The 24,489-nt window shown below is 52.2% G+C and overlaps 1 protein-coding gene and 1 long non-coding RNA gene across 4 annotated transcripts in view; one reads left to right on the forward strand and one right to left on the reverse strand.

Annotated features, from left to right (window-relative positions):
- Nucleotides 1-24,489, forward strand: part of DDC (dopa decarboxylase) — an 85,215-nt gene that overhangs the window by 37,989 nt on the left and 22,737 nt on the right. For all 3 annotated transcript variants that reach the window (XM_086697089.1, XM_025922853.2, XM_086697090.1), the window contains exons 7-9: nt 8,977-9,043; nt 14,028-14,122; nt 18,463-18,530. In XM_086697089.1, the coding sequence (XP_086553215.1) occupies nt 8,977-9,043; nt 14,028-14,122; nt 18,463-18,530 (230 nt within the window). The remainder of the gene's footprint in view (nt 1-8,976; nt 9,044-14,027; nt 14,123-18,462; nt 18,531-24,489) is intronic.
- On the reverse strand, nt 11,361-22,257 carry LOC147583379 (uncharacterized). Its single transcript, XR_015248155.1, has 3 exons — nt 22,108-22,257; nt 16,867-16,951; nt 11,361-14,411 (listed from the first exon to the last, which is right to left on the reverse strand). It is a non-coding gene; the product is annotated as an uncharacterized LOC147583379 (long non-coding RNA).

The raw sequence follows: 24,489 nt of genomic DNA on the forward strand, positions 1-24,489 counted from the left end.
AGAGACAAAGAGAGACAGAGCATGAGCAGGGCAGGGGCAGAGAGAGGGAGACACAGAATTAGAAGCAGGCTCCAGTCTCCGAGCTGTCAGCGCAGAGCCCGATGCGGAGCTCGAACCCATGAACCGTGAGATCATGACCTGAGCCGAAGTCAGATGCTTAACCGACTGAGCCACCCAGGTGCCCCAGCTCTCTCTTTTTTTTTAAATCACCAAATAGTATCTCATTGTTTGGATGTACCTATTGAAGGACATTAATATCCCACACCCACCTCTGACTCAGAGGTTTTCCAGTACCATTGAACAATTACCTCGATTCTGATACTATCTACCTGGATAGTGGACCATTCGATCCCAGTCTTACAAGACTGCCTCACTTCAGTTGCCAGTTGTAACTCCAGGTTGTCACCTGTCACCTGACCAACTGCTATAGATCAGAAATTCCAGCGACCCCCTCCCTTGGGTTTGATTAATTTGTTAGAGCATCTCACAGAACTCAGACATCTTACTTGCTAAATCACTGGTTTGTTAGAGAAGGATAAAACTCAGGAAGGACCAGGTGGAGGAAACGTGGTGGGGGCAAGATCTGGGGAAGGGGCGTGGAACTTCCATGTCCTCTCCTGGTCTCACTGTCCCCAAATCTCCACCTGTTCACTGGCCCTCAGGTTCTACCAACCCGCTTTTGGGGTGTTATACAGGCTTCATTACATAGGCATGACGGGTTGAATCACGGATCCTTGGTGATTGAACTCAATCTTCAACGCCCTCCCCTCCCTGGAGGTCAGGGGTGGGACTTAACAGTTCCAATGCTCCAGTAACAGGATTGGTTCCCTTGAGAGCCAGTCAGCATCCTTAGGTGACCTAGCCGCTTCTCATTAACATGACAAAAGATGCCTTTGTGTACTTCCTGGCTTATTCAGTTCCAAGGGTTTTAGGAGCTCTGTGCCGGAAATGGGGACAAAGACCAAATATATATATATTTCTTATTATAAATGACAATATCACAGACATCTCGGTTGCTTCCGAATTTCGGCAATTATTTGAAGAGTGCTATCAGCATCACATGCAGGTTTTTGTGTGGACACAAGTTTTCAACTCATCTGGGTAAATGAACAGGAACCCACATAATTGCTTGGTCGTATGGTAAGAGAACATTTGGTTTTTATGAGAAACTGCCAGACTCTTCCAAAGCAGCTGTACCATTTTGCATTTCTATGAGCCATGAAGTCAGAGTTACTGTTTTGCCACATCCGCACTGGCATTTGGTGTTGTCGGTGTTTTCGATTTTAGCCGTTCCCATAGGTGTCTGTTGGTATCTGAAAGTTGTTTTCATTTCAGACTCCCAACCGACGTATCCCGTAGAAGATTTTGTCATATGCTTATCTGACGTTTGAATATCTTCTTTGGCGAGGTGTCAGTTCCGATCTTTCGCCCCTGTGTTAGTTGGGTTGTTTATTTTCTTGTTGGGTTTGAGGACTTCCTTTTATAATTTGGATACCAGTCCTTTATCAAGAGATGTGTTTGGCAAATATATTCCCCCAATGGGTAGCTTTTCATTCTCTGCAATGTCTTTTGTGGAGCAGGAGTTTCTGATTTTCATCAAGTCTGTCTCATCAATGTTTTCTTTCTTGGATCCCGCCTTTGGTGTGGTGACCACAAACTCATCGCCACACCCAAGAGGATGTAGGTTTTCTCCCGTGTCATCATTTAGGCATTTTACATTTTACATTTAGGTCTGTGATCCACTTTGAGTTCGTTTTTGTGAGGGGGGTAAGGTCGGTGGCCAGATGCAGTTGTGTTTTGGGCTTTGAATGTCTAGTCATTCCAACACGATTCGCTAATGGCAGTGATATTAGTCGGAGGCAGATGATGTATTGTTTATCCAAAATGTTCCCTGCTCCCTTTTGCCCATTTGTGTGCTCCTTCATTAGGATGTGAGCCTTTACTTACACTAGAATTAACATTTTAATTACAGTCTTATATGTACCTGGCTTCGTGATTAGTTAATTCTGTGTGCCTTATAACGGCAATACCAAAAACCAATGGTGTACTGAATGATAAGATCCCCCTCACCCATTTCCTCACCAACATCAAAACCTCTAATTTCTCTTAGTGCTTTTTTTCTTCATCTTTGATGGAAATCCAGATAGGTCTATGGAGTGATACAGTGATCCAGAACGTTAAAGACTGAGTTTCATCTTATTTCATATAGAATTTTGTGGTCTTCCCTCGGGAATCGTGAGAAAAAAAATTCGTATTGTCCTTATTTGAATATGCTCTACAGGATGTTGTCCTGAACACGTATGTATTCATCACATATTCGTGATTCTGCACCAAGGAAGGGAGATCAGAACATGCGTTCATAATTCAGTGGTGGGATTTCGGAAGGCAGCGTAGCATTTCACTTTGGCCACCGCTCTGTGCCCGTGGCTTTGCGAGGACTTTGCAACAAGGCATCCTTTGGAGGAATTTCAGAGGGGCCGAAGCCTTTGTCGGGACATTTTAGGACTACCCTGAGTACATTTTATAATCCTTGTCAGTGGGCTCTCAGGCAAATGGTGGACCAAAACGTGGTCTTAGCAGCAGGTGCTGGATACGTCCACTCGTTGTATTTCACAACTTACCCTGATGGGATGTGTAATAGTTGCCGATTCATTCACGTGTATTGGGTAACCACTGCATGCCGGGCCTGTGGGCTGCGGATGACGGGGCCCTCGAGGATCTTATGGGTCAGACAGAGACGCTAAGTGAACAGTCATTCGCAGAAGGTGCAGCGTGATCAGTGAAACAAGCAAGCCAGTCGTTGTCACCATGGGAACACGGGGATCAGGAAAGAGTTGCTATGGGAGCCACAGTCTTGGAAAAGTGAGGGATGTAGGCTGAGCCGGGGCGGGGCTGGGGTGGGGGTGCTGTTCATGGGCTGCTTGGGTCACACACTCCAGGGAAAGGAAATAGCGATGAGAATGTATTGCATCCCAGCAGACCAAAGGGCAAGACAGGCTCAGAACTTCCTAGAGCCATGAAGGTTGCACTGTGACGTGATCCCAGAGTTCCCGCTTCACGCACTGTGTTGCACTGCTGTCCACAGGAGGGCGGGGAGATCACGGATGTGAGGTCCCAGAAGTTGCGAGGGTCTTCACCGCCCGGCGCAGGAGTGCATGGAGGGGTGTGAAGGGAGGGGTGTAGGAGGCGGGCTGCAGAGGCAGTGGTGAGGAGATCATGAGGGGACAAGCGTGAGGAAGACAGGCCTTCCCTAAGGGCAACACATAGTCACTAAGGGAGTTCTTAGCTGAAGAGAGACACAGGCTGATGAGTATTTTCAGAACCCCTCTGGTGGCGGAGAGACTCACGTGGGCTTTGAAGCCTGGTGGGCAGAGCTCGGTGATGAATTGGCCTCCGGTGGTCTGTCCGTTATCACAGAGGCCTCAGACTGGGTGACTGTCTTCAGTCGACATCAATTCAAAGTTACCCTACAAAACGACCCCCACACACGGCAGTGGTCTCCCCGGGGAGGGGACGAGGTGGTGCAGAACACGGCGGGTGTGCAGAAATGAGCCCAAAGTGTGTGCCTACGCTCAGGGAAGAGGCCTGGTAAGAAGGGGAGATCCAAGTATTTGAGGGAAGACCACTCAGCGTCAGGAAAAACACACCCCAGTTTTATTTTCCTGAAGGGAGACTGGGCACCCGACGGAGGCGCCATGTTGGAATTTGGCTCTCAAGCCCAAGATTCCGGCTAATGTTTGAGGGCACCTGTGGCCGTCTGGCAGGAGCCGCAGACTGGGGCTGATCCCGTGTTTCAGAGCACAGGCAGGTTTGCAGGCTCCTCCATAGGCACCTCCCTCTCTGTCCAGCGAAGGTCCGGGCCTTTAGGCCACGCGTGTGCCGGCCCCTCAGGGACCAATGAAGGGTGGGTCCCTTTCCCGAGGGAGTGGTTCTTGGTGGGAAAGTACACGTTCCCCAGTCTTTGCGCTCTCTGGTCAACGCTATACATGCAGAGGGAAGGGGTGTGATTAACCCTCCAGGGGAGATGGGCGAACGCTTTGGCTAAGAGATCACAGGTAAGCCATGTGCTTAGGGGATAATTCAGGCAGCGCTGATGGGCACAGACCCCTTCTTGTGGTAGAAAAGATTACGACAAAGGCACAGAGGCCTGAGAGGTCACAGGAGGCTCGAGGACCTGCAGTAGGTTTGGTATCTTAAACGGATCCCTCAACCACGGGACCCCGAAGCCAGAGAGAGATCTAGAAGGGCTGCAGCTTGGACTTGGACGTATCGCCCGGTTGTTCCGTTGAAGCCGTCCATCCGGTGGGTCACAATTCTGAATAACAACCACATGCATAATTCTGAGATGCAGACCCAACGCCTTCTGTACATTTGCGAAGTGACTGCAGACATCTCAGGATCCGGGGACCTCTGCTGAGAGCACGGGCACATTTGGCAGGTCTGCACCGGGGCCGCTCCACGGACTTGCGTGGGGCTTGTAACAGTCTCCCTTTCTTCCCCGTGGGGGTTTGCGGTCCCTAGAGCCGACTTGACAAGGTCCGGCCATGGGCAGAGGGCTGTGCCCCCCAGTGCGTGTCAGAGCCACGGCAACGAGGGCGGGGAGGCAGGTCTGCCCCCGAAGGGGACGTGCGCCTGGGGCCGCAGAACCACTTCGGGCTCTCAGGGGAGGGGTGCCTGCACCGTCCCCGCCCTCCCTCCCCCTGCACAAATGCGATTATGGCGCCGAGGCACAGCCCAAATCAGGTTAGCATCACTGAGCTGAGCCGGGGTAATCAGACCCCGGAGCGGAGCAGGTGCTGGGCTTCTGGGAATTAGGACGAGCTGACTGTAGCCATCTAGAACACAGCAGGCCGGGCCCTGCCACCCGCCAGCCAGGTCCTCACCGCCCATCCACGGGCTAGGTCAGCGGGGGGGGGGGGGGGGGGGGGGAGGGGCCCAGCCCGGCTCAGGGCGCTGGGCTCTTTTGGTAGCTGGCAGGACGAGAGTTCATCACACCGGGGTTCATAATGCTGATCTGTTCCCGCCCCTCTGTATGTCCACGATCCCCCGGCAAGGACTCACTTAAGCCAACTGTAAAGTACAGATCGTAGACCTACCTGGCTCCTGCCGCTGTTGAGGCCCCTGTGTATACTCTGCAGAGCCCCAGGCCGGGCCTAGTCAGTGCTCAGCACACCCACCCGCTTGCCTCCCAACTGAGGTCGCATCCAGGACGAGGCAGGATTTTATTGTGTTTTTTTTTTTTTTTTACAGAAACGCTCCATACTCAGGACAAAAACATCAAGAATGAAGGTTTACCTTATGGACCCAAAATCGCATCTTAAGACACAAACACTATCGGGGCGCCTGGGGGGGGGGGGGCTGAGTCGATTAAGCGTCCAACTTCAGCTCAGGTTGGGATCTCATGGTTCATGGGTTCGAGCCCCATATTGGGCTCTGTGCTGACAGCTCGGAGCCTGGAGCCTGCTTCCGATTCTGTGTCTCCCTCTCTCTCTCTCTCTCTCTCTCTCTCTCTCTCTCTGCCCCTCCTCTGCTCGCACTCTGTCTCTCTCGAAAAAAATAAACAAACATTAAAAAAAAGTTTAAGAGACAAGCACCATTAATATTTGGTGGATATCATCTCAGACACTCTCCTGTGCAAATGGTCACAGATAGAAAATAATTCTCACAAGGGGATATTTACCATATATGTTGTCTTTTTTTTTTTTTTTTAATTTTTTTTTCAACATTTATTTATTTTTGCGACAGAGAGAGACAGAGCATGAATGGGGGAGGGGCAGAGAGAGAGGGAGACACAGAATCGGAAACAGGCTCCAGGCTCTGAGCCATCAGCCCAGAGCCCGACGCGGGGCTCGAACCCACGGACCGCGAGATCGTGACCTGGCTGAAGTCGGACGCTTAACCGCTTAACCGACTGTGCCACCCAGGCGCCCCTATGTTGTCTTTTTTAAAAAAAAAAATGTTTTTTAATGTTTATTTTCAAGAGGGAGAGAGGGAGAGAGGGCAAGCAGGGGAGGGCAGAGTGAAGGAGACACAGAATCCAAAGCAGGCTCCAGGCTCTGAGCTGTCAGCACAGAGCCCGACTCGGGGCTCGAACTCCTGAACCGTGAGATCATGACCAGAGCTGAAGTCGGACGCTTAACCAGCTGAGCCACCCAGGCGCCCCCTGTCGTCTTAAAAACACAAGTGATTGCATTTATTTCAATTAGAATTTGTGGAAAACCCGATGAAACTGAAGGCACTGCTGAACGAGAGATAGGTCGTTCCTAAGAGATGGTTAAGACTGAGAAAAATACGTGACACACAATAGCTGGATGGTTGAGCCGTTCTGTGGTTTTTTTAATCTGTATAATTGTTTGTTACTCCTTTAGCGACATGAAGCCTTTTAAGCATCTCGGGTTCTATTTGCCAAACTGGGTGCCTTAGATGAAGCATTTTGGTCTTCAGTTTTAAATCAGGAAGAAAGTGCAAATACAAGGGGAAAAGAGCACGCTGACCTGAAGTCCCATGAAATGAGTCATCTCGCGAAAATGAGGAGACGCGGAGGGTGGGTGACGAGGAGGCACGTGCAGCGGTGGGAAGGAAGGGGGCTGAGACACCACAATGTGGTGCATCTAGACCCGGTGGGACCTTGTAGGCTGGGCAGGCCCACCCCCGATGCCTTTGTGCTGTACGTGGGCAAACAGAAGTCCAGCTGGCTGCAGGTGAGAGGCAGAGGTGGGCCTCCAACCCAGGTGTTTTTGCCCCAAGTGCATGGCTTAAATGTCGGTGGAATCATCGTGCATTTTTGTTTTCTGTATGTCTGAGGCTTTGACATCTTAAGGACCTTGCTGACCCTGCCGGGACAGCCCCTCCCAGGACTAGCCAATTCCTGGAGATGGTAATGGGTTGCCTTTCACCAAACTAACCAACCCAGAGCCCACGCCCCCATCCATCTCCTCTATGGGGCTCTTCCTCTCCAGGTCTCTGCCCCCCGCCCTCATCACCCCAGAGCCAGGGACAGCTAGGGACAGCCCCCTTTGCCGTGGGGCCCATTGAAATTGATCAAAACAACCAACCCTCCACCCGCTCACCCTGCCTCACCTGCTTCTTCCTGTGGGAACCGCAGTAAAGGTTCCCGTCCATGCTGCCCCTCTCCCTGTGCCTCCTGATGGCCCTGCGCCTTCCCCGTGTGGCCCTGCATGGCACAGCATGGCCCCACCTCTTGGGAACGGCACGGAAGACAAGCTATCCTACCAACAGTACTAGGTTCCCAATCTGTTGGCTTCACCGCCCCTGAATAATAATAGAGCATCTGAAACACTCTGTTCCCTCTCAGGGGCCCAAATCCATTGCTGCGGTGAGTCCTGCCAGAGTCTGGCCAGGGCCTGCTTTGGAATCACTCCCTGCCGCTGGGCAGAGGACAACTCTGGTCCCCAGGCAGCTACTGTCTGGCCCAGGTGACTGTGTGAGCAGCGAGCCAGGACTTGTCAGCTGAACCATCCTTGGGGCAGGTACAATGCCTCCCTGGCAGGAGCGCTTTGATTTTCTCTGGCAAATTGGGTTCTCAGGTCAAGTGCAGGTGGCCCTCGGTGAAATGAAACCAGAAGGGCCTCCGACCAGGTTCTCAGGTTTACTAGTTTGTGAGGGTTTCTCCCCTTGGTGTCTTTACATCTGTTCTCAGGGCCCGTGGCACCGCCGGGGTATTCGCGGGGGCTCAGGAAAGAGCTGAGTTGGATTCTCAAATCAGATTGAATGAAAATTCGCACTCTTGTCACACCGAGGGAGAAATTTCATCATCCAGATGGCGCTGGCATCGTAAATCAATTAGGGCCTTCGGTTTCATAAACACAACGTGCTTTTCATTCACTTGGCGAGTGATCGGTTCCTATTCCATGTTCAGCAAAGTGCAAACTCCTAGCAATACAAAGAAATAAGATGCAGAGGGTGCCTGGGTGGCTCAGTCGGTTGGGTGTCCACTTTGGCTCAGGTCATGATCTCGTGGTTCATGAGTTCGAGCCCCACTGACAGTGCAGAGCCTGCTTGGGATTCTCTCTCTCTCCCTCTCTCTCCCTCTCTCTCTGCCTCTCCCCTGCTGGCGCTCTCTCTCTCTCTCTCTCTTAAAATAAATAAACTTAAAAAAAAAAGAAAAGAAAGAAAGAAGATGCGAACTGACCTGGCTTCAGCAGCTTCATGGGTCCAGGGGAGAGACAGCCGTGGGTGTGGGGAAACTGGTCAGACGATATCTGTGTTATCACCGTGTTCCAAGGTGCTCAGAGGCCAGGAGCGGCCACAGGAATCGGGGCCACATTTCCCACTTGTGTGACCAACTGTGCCCGACGCTTTCTTGGAACACACCTTTAAAAATTGTTTTCAGCATCTGTAGGGCTTTCTCATGAATCTAGGTAGAGCAAATCTGCATCTCTGAGGGTTGAAATTCCCTTCGGAGTGGTGCCATTTAGAAGGAAGGCGAGCGCATGAAAGCTGGTGGGCAGGACTCCGGGTCAAACTCTTGGGGTGGCTCTGAGCTGCCCGCGAGGCTGTTCCAGGGTGGTCAGAGCAAGATTCCTGCTGTTCTGCTGTGCACTCTGCCACACACACCAGACTAAGACGGAGCTCCACACCTCCCATTCGCAGAAGCAACGATTCGCCGTAACCATAGTTCATATACACGCTCTTATTGGTCAACCAGAGCACAGGAGACATGGTCCGTGGGGCTAAGGGCTTCATTCCTGGATGCACAGGGAGTCCCGTGCAAATACTGTTTCCAGCCTCACAGCCTAGTTTTCTGTGTGAAGATGTCTCTCCCCCTGCTGGGAAACTTCCGTGCAAAGACTTAGAGGTACATCCACAGATTCGTATCTTCAGCTAGCGGACGCTGATCGAACACGGAATCTGAAGCTCTGGGCTCCACCGGGGTGGGGCAGTGGTCGTGCATGGGGACGTTATGACCGTGCCCAAAAAAAGGGAATAAAAAGAGGTCTGCTTTTTATTCTCTAGGTGGTGGCTACGCTGGGGACCACGTCCTGCTGCTCATTCGACAGTCTCTTAGAAGTGGGTCCGATCTGTAAGTACCTGATGGAGGTTTCTTTCGGAAAATGTTCTCAGTGTAGGAAGATATGAGGGGAACTCCTTCTCTGGGCTCTCCTCCTTCATAATATTAATGACATAAGTCATATGAGAGAATAATATGATTAGAGAGTCCGAGGCATGTTACAATATAATGTAATATGAACATAACAATAACTTAATATGACGATGGTTTGCCAAACTCTCCTTGGTTTTTTTTAATGTTTAAAAAAATTTTTTTAATGTTTATTTATTTTTGAAAGAGAGAGAGACAGCGTGTGAGCAGGGGAGGGGTAGAGAGAGGGGGAGACATAGAACTCGAAGCAGGTTCCAGGCTCCAAGCTGTCAGCACAGAGCCCGACGTGGGGCTCGAACCCACAGACCGTGAGATCATGACCTGAGCCAAAGTCGGACACTCAACCGCCTGAGCCACCCAGGCGCGCCTGCCGAACTCTCCTTGTATTTGCAATAGCACATATCTCATTAGCTTGAAGTGCACAAGCCCAGAAGGTGGCCCTAACTGGACAAGAGCTGAGCTTGGCTGAACCTGTGCCTACACACTGTCTCCAAGAAAAGGTCCTTCCGCGCGTACGGAAGGGCTGCAAGGTTTCGCCACCCAAGGGAATACACTCGAACTCTTGGAGCGATTCCCCCAAGGCTCATGGGGAGCCTTTCAGTTAAGGCTTTCAGTTAAGTCTGACGTGTCTTCTTCTGGAATGACTGGAAGCAGTGAAGCAAATGACCTAACGTGCGTAAGCAAATCAACACCAAAACCCTGGATTTCTCCGGAGAAGAATCTGCTTCCTGTGCTCCTCGGGGCCACTCTCCCTTCCCCCCCCTCACCTACAGCACACAGGTGGTCTCCTGGGGATGATATTTCAGAGACTCCAAAAGATAGAACGTGAGTAAGGGCTCTGTTTCTAAAGGTTCCCCTTCCACACGCGGCTCTGGGCACACAGCAGGCCCAGGAGTGGGCGGTCAGGTGACGGAGACCTTCTCTTGGGCAGGGGCACGGGCTCATGACCCCTCCCCAATCCTCGGGGCATGCCCCCCCCCCCACTCCTGTGGCTCTGGGGCAGCCGCCGCCCGCCCCAGGACGGCGGAGCTGATCATCCAAGCGGTCTGGGCTCACATGGAGGCTGTTCAGGGCCCCCGATCACGATCACGTCTTGGTGGCTTATGCTAGACAGCACTCCACCTGCGGGCACTGGCCCCTGGCCCCACCTGCATGACCCCGCCTCTCCTCACGGGGACCCCCCTGTGCCTACACTCGCACAGCTGGTGACAGTGGTGACGGGCACTGCTTCAGGCCATGGGCCCTCAGTTCCAAGCTTTGTCCCCCCGTCTGTACGGGGGGCGAGGAAGCAACACTTGTCATCGTCAAGCGTCCAGGTTTCCCTCACAGGGCTCTTTAGAGGGGGCGTTCGTGCCCAGGAATCTGGTGAGACCCAGGGTAGCAGGTGTGCTGGGGACCGTCCGTGCTGAGGGGCGGCTGGCACGGACGTGCCTGTTCCCACAGGATTTTTCTCCACCACATGTGATTTTTCACCACCACAGTGGTGCAGAGCCCGGACTCAGAGGAGGGACTCGACCTACTGACTCATGCCCGTGGCCAGGGCATCGGCCTTGTGAGCTGCAAACCCTCGTGAGCCGGGCCAAGCCACCGTGCGCGCCTCTGACTCAGATGTCGGGCTGGGAACTGGACGTCCTGCATGGGGGCCGGCTGATGTCTCCCGGGGCTCTTGGATTTCGGGGATTGAGGGGTTCGGCAGGGCAGAGCCCACATGGCCCCACAGGCCCTGAGCCCCAGGCTGGCCACCTGCCCACCTTCCCAGGCAGAGGATGGCCCAGCTGGTACAGTGTAGGGAAGCCTCATGAGGAAACACGCGGGCGGCGAGGACTTGAGGGGTGGGAAGCCTGAACCTTCCCTTCCGAGGGTGTCCACAACCTCCCGGCCGAGGTTCGGCTCGCTTGGGTGCTGGGTGGACCTTGGCCTGTGACAGGCGGCCCCCATGGCCTGGCCTCGGGGTCTGTGACCGCCTGGCCTCTAGAGATGCCCGTGTTATCTGGAGGCACCAGATCGCTGCCAGCGGTCCCGTACAAGACACGGGATGGAGAGCTGGTGCTCTCAGCTCTTTGCCTCCCTGCGGACAGAAGAGAAACCCACCTGGAACTCCCCTTTTCTTGGGCACCCGCGAGTTCTTTCTGCGGGAGTTTTGCGCCGACTGCAGGGACAGAGGGATCCTCGTGCCTCCGAGACCACCCTCAGGTTCACTAACCCTCCAGGAAGACTCACAGAATCCTCTGCAAGCATCTCATGGTCACGGTTTATTGCAGGCAGGAGGGGTGTGGGGCACAGTGTGGGGGGCACCCGAACCCTTGTCCTCTCCCGTGAGGTCTGGGTGGCTGGCTTCCCCAGGTATGATGACCGTACACATAGAGTGAGACCCCCCTCCCCCCACCAAGGAAGCTGACCCAGCCCGCGCCAATGGAGTTTTCTTGGGGCTCAGTAACTCGCTGCCCACCTGGTCGACCCTCAGTCTCCAGCTCCTGCTGGAGGTCCAGCTAACACCTGCCGTCACTCGTTCCTGTAGAAGTCAGAACTCATATGGCCCAAGGCCCCCATCATCAGTCACATTGTCGCACCATCAGGGGACCAAAGACCCAGGTGGGAAAGGACTCCTATCAGGCAGGGCCCTCCACGGCTAGCGGTCGCCTCTCTGGAGCCAAGAGCTCTTCTGGACTAAAGTTAAGTCCCTGCTGTGCACCTTCCCCTGGAGGACCCCTGTCCCTGCCCTTCCGAGGACCCCGTCTTTCCCTCCCGCTGCCCCCCTCTGGGTCTCTGATACATTCCGGAGTGGCAGAGTCCTGGGGGCTGGCATCATCCTGGCCCTTTCCTGAGGGCTTGGGCCAAACTTCCTCTCTGTCTGTCCTGGAGCTGACCCAGCTCACATTGGAGGGGTTGTGGTTTCTTTTTGCCTTCCTTTTTTTTTTTTTTTTTTTTAATGTTTATTTGTTTTTGAGAGTGGGAGAAAGAGAAAGAGAGGCAGAGCGCGAGGGAAAGATCCCAAGCAGGCTCCTTGCTGTCAGCGCAGAGCCCAATGTGGGGCTCGAACCCCGTGAACCGTGAGATCATGACCTGAGCCAAAATCAAGAGTTGGACGCTCAACTGACTGAGTCACCCGGGTGCCCCATAACTTGAGGTTTCTACTCTTACCAAACGGTCCTCTCACAAGGGTGATGGAGAAGTGAAGAAAAGAGCCCTTTCTCTTGCTGCTGGAACCTGGTCCCCACCTCCTACCCTCATGGCTCGTGTCCTTCCTGACTTGGCTGCCTGTTCAGGCCTTGGGGTCCTGCCCTGCCTCACCTCTTCCCTTGATGGTTCTGAACGGAGACACATGGGAGTCTCAAAGTCCCCAGAGGGGCCTCTAACAGAGAACGAAGTTTCCTGACCAGCGCAAACGGTCCCCTGGAGAGCACAGAGTGGATGTGAGGTTTCATGTCTGTCCTATAAGAGCCTCTGAAGTTTCCACCTGCCCACAGCCTACAGAGCCATAGCAGTCGCACGATAAGCAACAGGAGCACTGTTGTGTTCCAGACTGGCTGAGCGGTGGTTTCCAAGCAGAAATCCCACATTGTCCTGAGGCTCTGTGCTCTCACTGGCTCCCGGCCACATCCATGTGGGGCCCTGTGGTGCCAGGGAGACGGCTCCACAGAGGGACCAGCCCACACGCCCTTCGCCTGTGAGACGTGCCTCCGGGTACACAGAGCTCACCCTCACCGTGACCCTCGGTGGCACTATCACGTGTCCTCGGAGCGCATTTGGTCTGGATCCAACCGAGTGCTTTGATCCCTCCAATCCTGAAGCTCAGATGGAATCAAGGCTTTGAAACGCCTCTGAGAACTTGTGTCAGCAGAGCTCAGAGCCACCTGTCCCTCCTCACGGCATCGGGTGTGATTAGCGAGCATCACGCATGAGAAAGCGAGCCTTGCGCCTATCAGTCGGCACAGATGCATTTGGCAGGGGCTGACTGAGCCACGCAGGTGGTGTCCTGACCCAGTACGGGCAGGGCGCCTCCTCCCCACCGAGACGCCCCAACCTTTCGTGGTTACGTGTCTCGTGATGTGCTGCGTGCCCAGCACCCACGGAGGGACTCATCGCGATGATCACCCTTATTTCTCACGACCCCGAACTAGGTGTGGTGATAGGCAGTTACAGGCGGTATCTTGTCTCTCCCTGACGTTCCGGGTGCAATTTTTATACCCGTTTGCCTGGGAGGGGACTGAGTTTGAAAGGACGTAAGGCCATAGAGCTGCTGGGTCGTTGGAGGCAGGGGTTGAACCCAGACAGTCCCAACTGAGGGAGCAAATTTAATCAGGATGCTATTCCACCTGTAAAGTCAGACGTGGTCCCTTCCGGCCAGGCTATTCCGGTGCGGTTGGAAAGCAGAAATCGCATCCCAAAGGAGCCTGGCGTGGTTGAGGATGGCCTAAAATGAGCGAGTATGCTTTACGGGGGGATGGAATGGGGGGGAGGGAGGTCACTGGGGCCGCACACCCCGCTGATCCCCCAAGACTTTGTGGGGGAAGACTTTAGGACCGCTAATCCAGGAGCATGGGGAGCACATTCCCAGTGGATGAGATGGCGGAAGACAGAGACAGGCAGTGTGACTGCGAAAAAGGCACCCCAAGGGTTAGGGCGGGCTGAGCCCTTAGACCATGAGCATCCACCTTCAAGTCAAGCAGGGCGGAGGATCCCATTTTCCTTCCTTCAAGTCCACACATTCACTGAGCACCTTGTCTGTGCTCTGCCACAGTCTGGGGCCAGCCACCCTCAGTGGCGTTGCCTTCAGACTCAAGGAGCCAGTTAGGGTCCACCATCGGGCCAGCAAATGCTGTTGATAGACCGTATGCAGTAAGTTATCAGGCCCCCGTGAGGAGGGCATCTGTCGGGGAACTCACAGGTCACCTCTGGATTTCAGGTAACAAGGAGGACGTGTGGCTGCACATCGACGCTGCCTACGCGGGCAGCTCCTTCATCTGCCCTGAGTTCCGGCATCTTCTGAACGGAGTCGAGGTAGGTCGTGCTCTTTATCTTTAAGAAGATCGCTGTTGAAAAGTGCTCTGCTGTCAGTGACATGTCCTCGCGAGGAGGTGACGTTCCATTTCTCATTGCTGGGGTTCGTTGCAGCAGACGGCGTCCAAACACATTCCGCGATCGTCAGAAATCAGACTTCCTTATGATGGCGGTTGAGAATCTTCCCAGTCCTACAGCCGCTCTTCTCAAAATACACCGGACGTTTACAGCCATTTTTCAGTCTGCACGGGTCCTGGGCAAGGGTCTCATGACAGGATAAATGTTAGCACTGTGGGGAAACATTTAGGAAGGAAATAAGATCTTAATGCATTTCAGATCAAGAAGTAATGTACAAGGGCGCCTGGGTGGCTCAGTCGGTGAAGCGTCCGGCTTTGGCTCAGGTCATGGTCTCACGGATCGTGACTTTGAGCCCCGGTTGGGCTCTGCGCTGACAGCTCAGAGCCTGGAGCCTGCTTCAGGTTCCGTGTCTCCCTCCCTCTTTCTCTCCCTCTGCCCTTCCCCTGCTCTTTCTCTCTCTCTCTCTCTCTCTCTCTGAAAAATAAACATTTAAACAAATTTAACAAAAAGAAGTAATGTATAAGGCCAACCTACAACCCTATTCGATCTGGTTCAATATGATAGTCTATTCTGACCATGCAGTGGGCATGGTGTTGACTTATTGAACAAGCAGCCACAGGTGCACTCAAATATCTTCTACTGCTTCTGGAAGTTGTAAAATGTGGCTTGTGATGCCCCTCAAAACACCTGCCGCTTCTGAGAACTAGTAAGCAAAACTATCGGCCAGTGCTCTGCTGCAGAGGGCCATGTGGCACAGACTAGAGGCGAGGACACGACGTGATGGTCGTGCTGTGATGTGTGATTTCAGACTCAAGGAGGATTTCACTGTTGGCGGAGGCTCAGGGGCCGCAACGTTCCTCTCGGCCAGGAACTCAGTTGTAGCTGCAGTAAAGGGTCCAGAGAGAGCGACTTTGCAGGGAGGCCGGGGGAAGGAGACAGTGAGTCAGTGGGGCCTCAGCGTTGGCTCTGTGCTCAGGGACACGGGTTTCACGAGCCCCGGGGCCACACGAGGTGCAGGGATTACGGGCACGGCCTTTGCCATTAAGTGACTGTTTGAATCCCAGCTTTACCCTACGACTAGCTGTGTCCCTGCGGGCACGTTAGTACCCTCCCTCCACCTCACAAAGTGGGTTTTGGTAGTGATCCCTCCTCCGAGGGGGTGTTGTAAGGATCAGGAGTTAATCATATTGAAAGGGCTTAAAAAGCAGCGTCTGGCACACGGCAAGGGCTGTGCGTGAGTTGGATTCTGTGGTTTCACCATGGCTGAGCAGACCGTCCCTCCAAACCTCTCTCCGCTCTCGGGCCACGCTGCCCATTCATTTGCTGATTACTCATGTGGATTCTCATGGGGCCATAATACCAGAAAAAAGGGTGTCATGTATAGAATACCAGTGTTCCCCTCTTAGAAAAGAGTACCCCCTTATTACCAACGAATGAAATAGCATTCTGGTTCCTACCTCCTTCACGTCACATTCATTTGTGTACTCTCTCACTCGGTATTTGCTTATTGATCGCTGAATACGGGCCAGTCCTCAGATCTGTCCTGGGGAGGGAGGGGCACGTGGGTCTTCCAAAGGCCCCAATAAATATTGGGGAAGGGGGTTGTGGCCTATGAGGAGTTCTGGTAACGATGCTGACGGCCAGCCCTCTGGGGTTCGCTGCCCGTAGCCGGTTTTGTGGGTGTTTGGGGCTGGGAAACGACAGACAGACCTCTTTACCACCTGCACACCTCGCATCACAGAGACGGTACACATCACTGGCGGGGGAGGGGGTCTGTCCCCGCAGACTCGGGGGACAGAAGGCAAAGCCATCTTCGGGAATGTGTGTGCCTGTACCCAAGGCCTGGTCTTTCTACATATCAGGTTTAGGATTGCACAGTCTTTTCCCTGTGAACCCAGGACTTGGGGCTTTGGCTTTCATGGCGGGGGGCTTGTCGGGGGGGACTGTCAGGCCACCGCGGAGCTGGGCACTCTAGCAAGATCCTATCTGCCAACGGCAGACGGGATTTCATGACGCTGAGTCATTTCCGTGTCTCCTGCATTGTTCTCTGCTGGCGAGGGCCTTCCTGCTCGGCTGGTCAGATAAGGGGCCTGCAATATCCTGCAAGGCCCCAGCCCCGAGATAACATCCCGTCGCTCTGCCAACAGGAGGAGCACACAGCGGTCGGGTAATGAAAGACGATCAAACAGACCAGCCCCTCCGGGAGGGAACTAATACAATTCTCAGCAAACAAAGCCCATCTTTCACGTGTTGTCTCCTTTTATCAACAAATGAAACCCGTTGTCCTTTCCCGTGTCTTGCTCCAAGTCACTTTGATTGAAACCTGGAAGGAAATGAATGTCCTCCCCGCCGCCCCGAGTGGGGGTTGACGTGCGAGGCGGCCGTCAGCCGAGCAGACGTCTCCCGGGTGGCACGGCACCCCCCTGGCCCCTGGTGCCCTCGCTGCCTTCCTGGAACCAAACAGAGAAGAGGCCGGAGGTGGGGAGAGATTTCAGCTGCCTGCCAGACTGGGACCTTTATCTCTGCCGCTGCCTTTAACTCTGCTTCCACTGGGGATTTATGCGTGTGGCTGCATCCCTGGGCCTCCAGCTGGGCCCAGGTCTGTGCATCAGCCTGACGATAAACCTGGGCACGCCTTTGGAAGGATGTGAGAACTCCCCACTTACGATAGCTTCGTGGAAACACAGAGCGGCCTCCTCAGCCAGTCTCGGTTGTTAAGATCTTATTTTCTGCTTGGAAATGCCGCAGCATCTAAAATTGATGAACTCGGTTATTACCTTTAAAAATAAAGACGAAGAGGGGCGCCTGGGGGGCTCAGTCGGTTAAGCGTCCGACTTCAGCTCAGGTCATGATCTCGCGGTTCGTGCGTTTGAGCCCCGCATCGGGCTCTGTGCTGACAGCTCGGAGCCTGGAGCCTGCTTCGGATTCTGTCTCTCCCTCCTTCCCTGCCCCTGCCCCACTCATGACTGTCTCTCTCTGTCTCTCATGAATAAATAAATAAATGTTAAATTTTTTTTTATATTTATTTATTTTTGAGAAACAGAGTGAGACAAAGTGTGAGTGGGGGAGGGGCAGAGAGAGAAGGAGACACAGAATCCGAAGCAGTCCAGGCTATCAGCACAGAGCCCGACGCGGGGCTCGAACCCACGAACTATGAGATCATGACCTGAGCCGAAGTTGGACGCTCAACCAACTGAGCCACCCAGGCGCCCCCCAATTTTTTTTTTTATTTTTTTTAACGCTTTTATTTATTTTTGAGACAGAGAGAGACAGAGCATGAACAGGGGAGGGGCAGAAAGAGAGGGAGACACAGAATTGGAAGCAGGCTCCAGGCTCTGAGCCATCAGCCCAGTGCCCAATGCGGGGCTCGAACTCACGGACCGCGAGATCGTGACCTGAGCTGAAGTCGGACGCTTAACCGACTGAGCCACCCAGGCGCCCCAGCCAATTTTTTTTTTTAAAGACGAAGATGTTTAGGTACACAGGAAGAGTAGTTGGTAATTACGTTGGTGTTGGTGAAAGAACGAACCAGTTAAATAAAAATTGGGGTGATCCCGATTACCACCGGTTAGGCATGAAGTTTTCACCCTCCCAAAGCTCATGATGATATGCGTATACCAAGAACTTTGCCAGTTCGTGATGTTGAGGAAGCTGCTGGCAGGAAGTGTTTCATAGGCCAGATCAGTACGATGTCCTGGCATAGTACATGCGAATTAATATTTCACTTATTTCAAATAATCTCGTAGTTTGAAAGGTAGATACATTTCGTTCATTCACTCATTCATTCATTCGCTCATTCATTTATATTTGAGAGAGAGAGAAAGAGGGAGACAGAGAGAGGGCACAGGCTCCTGTGCATGCACACGCACACAAGAGCGGGGAGAGGGGTTGAGAGAGAGGGAGAGAGAGAATCCCAAGCAGGTTCCACACTCAGCGTGGAGCCCAATGCGGTGCTCGATCCCACGACCCCGAGATCATGACCTGAGCTGAAATCAAGAGTCAGGTGCTCAACTGACTGAGCCCCCCAGGCGCCCTGGTAGATACATTTTATATGACTCCAGACTACATACGGGGGATCCCGAGTATGATTTGTTATCCCCATTTAAACATGAATATGAAGACGCGTGGGGAGGTCAGGTGGTCGCCCCAGCGGGTTCCAGAGTCCAGACCCTCCCAGCTGTGAATTACTGTGCACGGAGTCTTGTTGTACAACTAGACGTTAGTAACGGAAGTGGCTTCTTGTTGTTATTTCTCCTCGGCAGTTTGCAGACTCATTTAACTTCAATCCGCACAAATGGCTGCTGGTGAATTTCGACTGCTCTGCCATGTGGTAAGTTTCCCCGACGGCTACATGTCAGTTATCCCATGTGCACCGCACTTTCCCCGAGCGGCCTTGTGGGAAAGAAGCCTGGCAGGTGAGGAGGATGCCATCGCTGGGCCATGTCACATGTAACCTGCTCACTGCTTGCTTCCATGCTGAACCAGGGGCAGGATTCTTGCCCAACCTTACCTGACTGTGAACTGCTGATAAGAACATATTAGCTCGAGCCATTGGCACAAGGAGAGAAGGTTAATACAGCAAAATCTGTAGTGTGATCTACCTAGTGTTACCAAACACAACGCAAGGACATTTCAGGACGTATTTCTAATTCGGTTGTTTCTGTGTCTTTCTTCGTAGATGGTTAATGAGTCTAAGGGCTTGAACGCATTTGTTAAGTAAAAATAAAAGTAATCCCTTTTCCCATGAGATTCTCTGGAAATTCTTAACAGCGTGCCATAATTATGTTGGTTCTATTTAGAGCAAGAAAAAGAATTCAGAAATGAAAGTGGGTGATATTCCATCACGTAGATGATTTTTAAAGAAATAGTGGTCACTGGGAGCAGTGTGGGAACACGGGATAATGGTTCTGCTATGTTCATTGCACTAAGAAGGAGGTAAATCAACCTTTGGACCAGGGGGGGTTTGCATGAATTTTGTGCAAAATCATTCGGCATGTAATTGCATGAATGGGTTCTCACCTTGGAGGGGTGAAGAAAGCAGTTCTCATCTGACCCAACCGAAGTCTGTTCTCCCGGTTTACTGAGCGACCAGTGTGCCCTTTGACTAGTTTGTCTAAAGATTAAACCGTATTTTCAGTGCTTTACTAAAAAATTGGTTCAAATCAATTCTTTTCTGTCTGCCTTGGACCGAAACTTTGATATGTGATTTTAAAGCCCACTGGTGGGCCCATTCTAGACGTGGCTTCGTCTGAAATACGAGTAAGCATCTATATAAGCTATAGCTGTTATGAACCTCAGTGTTCTTTCGTGTTCTTGTGGCTGTGTTTGTCTATTTTAACTGGAATGCTAAAGAATGGTTCATACGGTGTATCCAAAGTCCCTCTCTTTGAGCTTTAATTGGCACTGAAATGTAATTCTGCTCTGCTGGTGTGTTTGGTCAGATTGTGGCTCGTGGGCACAGAGCTGGCACAGAGCCAGTAGAGGGCCCTTTTGCCTTTATTTGGGGAGGGGTGGTGGCTTCAGTGTGAGCTGATGCAGGAGCACACAGGGTCCTTAGCTGCCAGTGAGGCATCGGGCCAAGAAAGCCCACAAAAAGACCGGAGGGTTGTCGGTAAAGTGATGGGGACCGCCAGGAGGTGGCGGCCAGAGGGCCTCACAGCATGCCCAGGTGTTTCACTGATGACCTGGGGAAAATAATATCAGAGATGGCTGTTTACATGGGCGGCCCTCAATGCCCTTTCTGTAACATAAATCACTGGGGCTCCGGGGTATCCGGCCCCCTCATGCATGGGGCAACTGAGGCTACGAGGGACCAAAAGCATTTGGGGCCGCGATCTGTGATCACACACTGAGAGGTGATAGGGGTGAATATAACAACGTGGCGTCCTGCCCTTGGGTCCAAAGAGCCAGTGAGCCAGTTAAGGATGAGAGAGAACAGCTTTGTCAGCGGCGTGGTTGGGAAGGGCCCGAGCCCCTCACGGGGTGTAACCAGGCTGCCGGGGTCACTCGGGAACAAGAACATCTTGCCCGGTTGAGGCAGCAGCCCGCAAAGGGAAGCCTGACAGAGCAGACGTGATATGGAGGAGAGACACGGGGCGCACAGGGTGAGGCCACGTCACTGGGAGAAGGACAGAGGGTGAAGCTGATTGTCCGCTGAATAAAATCAAATATAAGATATAAGGGCGACAGCCAATGTTTGAGGTTTTACCCCAGAGGAGGGCAGTCAGTTATCCCCGGGGCTGGAGGGGACATGGGAGAGGGTCATGAGTTGAGGCCACATGAACACATGGCTCCAATGTTAAATTGCAATAGAGAATGTGCTTTCCGTGTCCTGAGCCGCTGGGGTCCTGGACGGAATGGTTGTCGAGGATTTTGGGGAGATTTCGTGAGTGTGGGAAAATCGCTCCTACCCCAAACCGGGGGTGCAGACCTTGATTTCACGAGCGTGTGGATTGGGTGACGGAGTTGGATGTGGAAGGATCTGCATTTCAAGACAAAAACAGCCCCTGCCTGCTGTTTGAGGCACTGTGCCAGGGACGCTGTGACAAACCACCGTGCGCCACAGAGACGTATTTCCTCCTCATTCTGGAGGCTGGAAACCAGAGACGGGGGCCCAGGCGGGCGGGTCTCTGCTGACGCCTCTCTACCTGGCATGCCGACGGCCGCCTTCTTTCTGTGTCGGCACTCGGTCTTTCCTCTATGGGTCTGTGTCCTCTTCTTAGGGACACACTGGTCACGTTGGCTTAGGACCCAGGCATGTGACCTCATTTTAACCTCATTGCCTCTGTCCCCATGTGGTCACATTCTGAGGTCCTGGGGGTCAGGTCTCCAGCAGGTGAATCGTGGGCTGGGGACACAATTCAGTCCGTGATGGTGCTCGCAAGAAATTACTAGATAAAACCATAAGGCTAACATTTAGGAATTTAAATCAAGTCAGCTTATTTTATTTATTTTTTTTAATTTTTTTTTTCAACGTTTATTTATTTTTGTGACAGAAAGAGACAGAGCATGAACGGGGGAGGAGCAGAGAGAGAGGGAGACACAGAATCGGAAACAGGCTCCAGGCTCTGAGCCACCAGCCCAGAGCCTGACGCGGGGCTCGAACTCACGGACCGTGAGATCGTGACCTGGCTGAAGTCGGACGCTCAACCGACTGCGCCAGCCAGGCGCCCCAAGTCAGCTTATTTTAAACCATATACTTAATTATGCCACCCACTTCCTGATCGGTTTATTTGATTCTTATCAAACTTGATGTTTTCTTTTGATCTCGCTATACCCAACCACCTGCTTGCTCTCTCTGTCTCTCTCTCTCTCTCTCTCTCTTTTTACTATAAAGAAGTTGCTCTCTCCTTTTGGTGGGGACGATGTTTAGCATTGCCCTGCTTGCAGAAGGCCCTTCCCACAGATGTCCTACCCTCACCGGGGGCTGCACTGTGGTGGTGCTGAGGGACCAGGGTCCGAGCTGGGGCAGTGCCATCCAAACCAAGAATAACAAGGAGGAGGAGAGGTCCTGATTGCATTGGAAAACATTTGATTTTGAGCACCGTGGACCTCACACCAGAGGGCTGTTATCTCTGGGCTCTAGAGGTCTCAGCCATGGGACAGAGTTTCCGGTAAATGAAATACAGCCAACGTGAAATGAGAAACTGAATAAAATCAAGTCCAGGCCAATGCAGCTTGAGGTCCAGCAGGTGAAGCGCTTGGGAAGAGAGAAGGCAGAGGTTCAGAGAAGCTTGGAAACAACAGGGAGCTGGAAGGCCGAGGGGGAATGTGTGAGTGAGATGCCTCCATGGACCCATTCATTCTCTGCCTGATTGTTGGACATGGAGAGCTCAGGGAAAGCCTATTTGGTGACATGGCATTTGACAAAGGGCCACACGAGGTGACAGAATAAGCAGTGCGCGTACCTGCGCCGGGTGGGTGGTGAGGACCGGCAGTGCAAAGGCCCGGAGACAGATGCGTGCACCCCAGTGAACTCAGGTGAATGCCACTGAAGATCATTCAGGTGGTCGACGTGGATTTAAATTTGTTTTGAGTCCGCTCTCCACATGTAAAAGTTGGCGTTTTTACAGAAAGAGGCAGCTTTTTAATGTGTCACTAATTAATGAGAGCCCTTACAGCACCATTGCTGGGGCTGAGCGCTCGGTCCTGTGGCCAGCGTGACCTTGTGCGCAGGTGAGGCCAGGCTCTCGGAGCACGTGTACTTTAAAGATGATAGCTATACCGCAGCTAAACTAATGTAGGAATTGTTCTTCCTGATTTTATGGATGAGGCAACCGGGATTCTGCTTACGGACACACAACTCTCCTCCATGCCAGAGCCACAAATGTTTAAGAGACGGAGAGAGAGAGAGAATCCCAAGCAGGCTCCGTGTCGTCAGCACAGAGCCTCACGCGGAGCTCAAACTCACGAACCGTGAGATCGTGACCTGAGCCGAAATCCAGAGTCCAACGGTTAACCAACTGAGCCACCCAGGTGCCCCGCGATGAGGTGAGGTTTTAAAGACGGAGTAAAGATCGTCAGATGCAGAATCACAAGTCTCACAGGATGCCAATTAAGAACACACACAGGAAATCGAACACACATTTTACAAACACGCATCTAGATGACAGGCATTAGCATTGTTCCGGGTGGATACGGGGGAAACTGGAGAACGAGAGCTGTTCTTTGGGGCGGCTGAGGCAAAATCAGGCCCCGTTGTGTCTCCGTTCTTGTTCGGGCTGATCCCACTTTCTCTCTGACTACCGAAACTAGTCCTGGATTTTAGCCCAGGCATGGACAGCCCAAAGGCCAAACAGGAAGAGATGGACTGAAGTCACCCTCCCCTGTTTGTCTACCTGAGCTGTGGGTCCTGAGCACACTCCCCTGCCCTCTCCCTGCTCCAAGGTGGGTGGTCCCTCTCCAAGGTGGGTGGTCCCTCTCCAAGGTGGGTGGTCCCTTCCCAAGCTGGGTGGTCCCTCTCCAAGGTGGGTGGTCCCTCCCCAAGGTGGGTGGTCCCTCTCCAAGGTGGGTGGTCCCTTCCCAAGGTGGGTGGTCCCTCTCCAAGGTGGGTGGTTCTGTTCCAAGGTGGGTGGTCCCTCTCCAAGGTGGGTGGTCCCTCTCCAAGGTGAGTGGTCCCTCGTGCTCATGGGCAGTGTGGTGACGGGCATTGGGCAGACAGTGAAGGCTGAGAGCCTACTCAGAGCCTTCTGCGCACTGTCCTGAACATCCATGGACTCAAATACCTATGTTGTGCTATTCTAAGAGGTTATTGCAATAAAATGAGGTATCAACACAACAGAATACAGGTAGCAAGATGCTCGTTAAAAACCAGATTTTGGAAGGGACAGGCATCTCTTTAGACCCTCTAAGAGCTGAAAGCAAACAAATCATCCTAAACTGGGAATTTTTTTATAGACGTATTTAAATTTTTTGCTCATACAACAAGTAAGATATAAATGGATTTTTTTTTTTATTGCTCTCACTGGCTGTTTTGTACTTCTTAAAATCAGAAGAGTCTCTCTTTTGTTTAATGAAATTTTACCAGTGGTTAGTCTGTAATTTAAAGTAAATACATTGGTTATTTTCTCTAAATATTGAAATGGACAAGATAATTGGAGTTTCTAAAACCTGCATGTCATTATAAGCACAGTGAATACATTTCATAATGATTTCATTATTCTGTTCATAAGTTTTTTTATTGTTCATTTGGTGTTTTGAATCTTTTATATGTAAATATAAGCCATTCCACTCAGACCTTACTATCTCTTTAGCATCAGATTTTTCTCCAAAGAAAGCCTCAGATTCACCCAGGACATGTTTTAGTCTCCCTTTAAAAAGAGGCTTGATGTCTTTTTGCAAATAAAAATTAAATTTTATCACAAATAGTTTCACAGCTTTTGCACACTTCTGTTACACTGGGTTTCTTGGGAAGATGGTCAATCACTGTAGTTATGTAACACTTGATTCTAGAACTTGCTTTATAAGTGCTAATGCACAGTTTTTTTACGTATCTTTTTGGTTTCTTTGCACTTTGGTGCCGTGCCACGTCTTGAAAGTTTTCTTGGTCACCAACTTGCACCAGGATGTACCATGAGCCCTCATTCCGTGAGCCTTACGCAGTATTGTAGGCTTAGAAAAAGACAACGTAGACTCCCAAACAACACAGGAGTCCCCTTCCCCCATCCCCCAGGACCCTCCCTCAGGAATATGTCTGGTGTCAGGGAGACAGTTTCTGTCCCATGAGGCCCATTCAGCGGGAGGTGACACGGCCACCTTCACAGGCCGGTTCTGTGTGTGCCCGCATGTGC

Source organism: Puma concolor, chromosome A2 (assembly GCF_028749965.1).
Source record: "Puma concolor isolate L17-30 chromosome A2, mPumCon1.1.hap2, whole genome shotgun sequence".
NCBI classification, from domain to species: domain Eukaryota; kingdom Metazoa; phylum Chordata; class Mammalia; order Carnivora; family Felidae; genus Puma; species Puma concolor.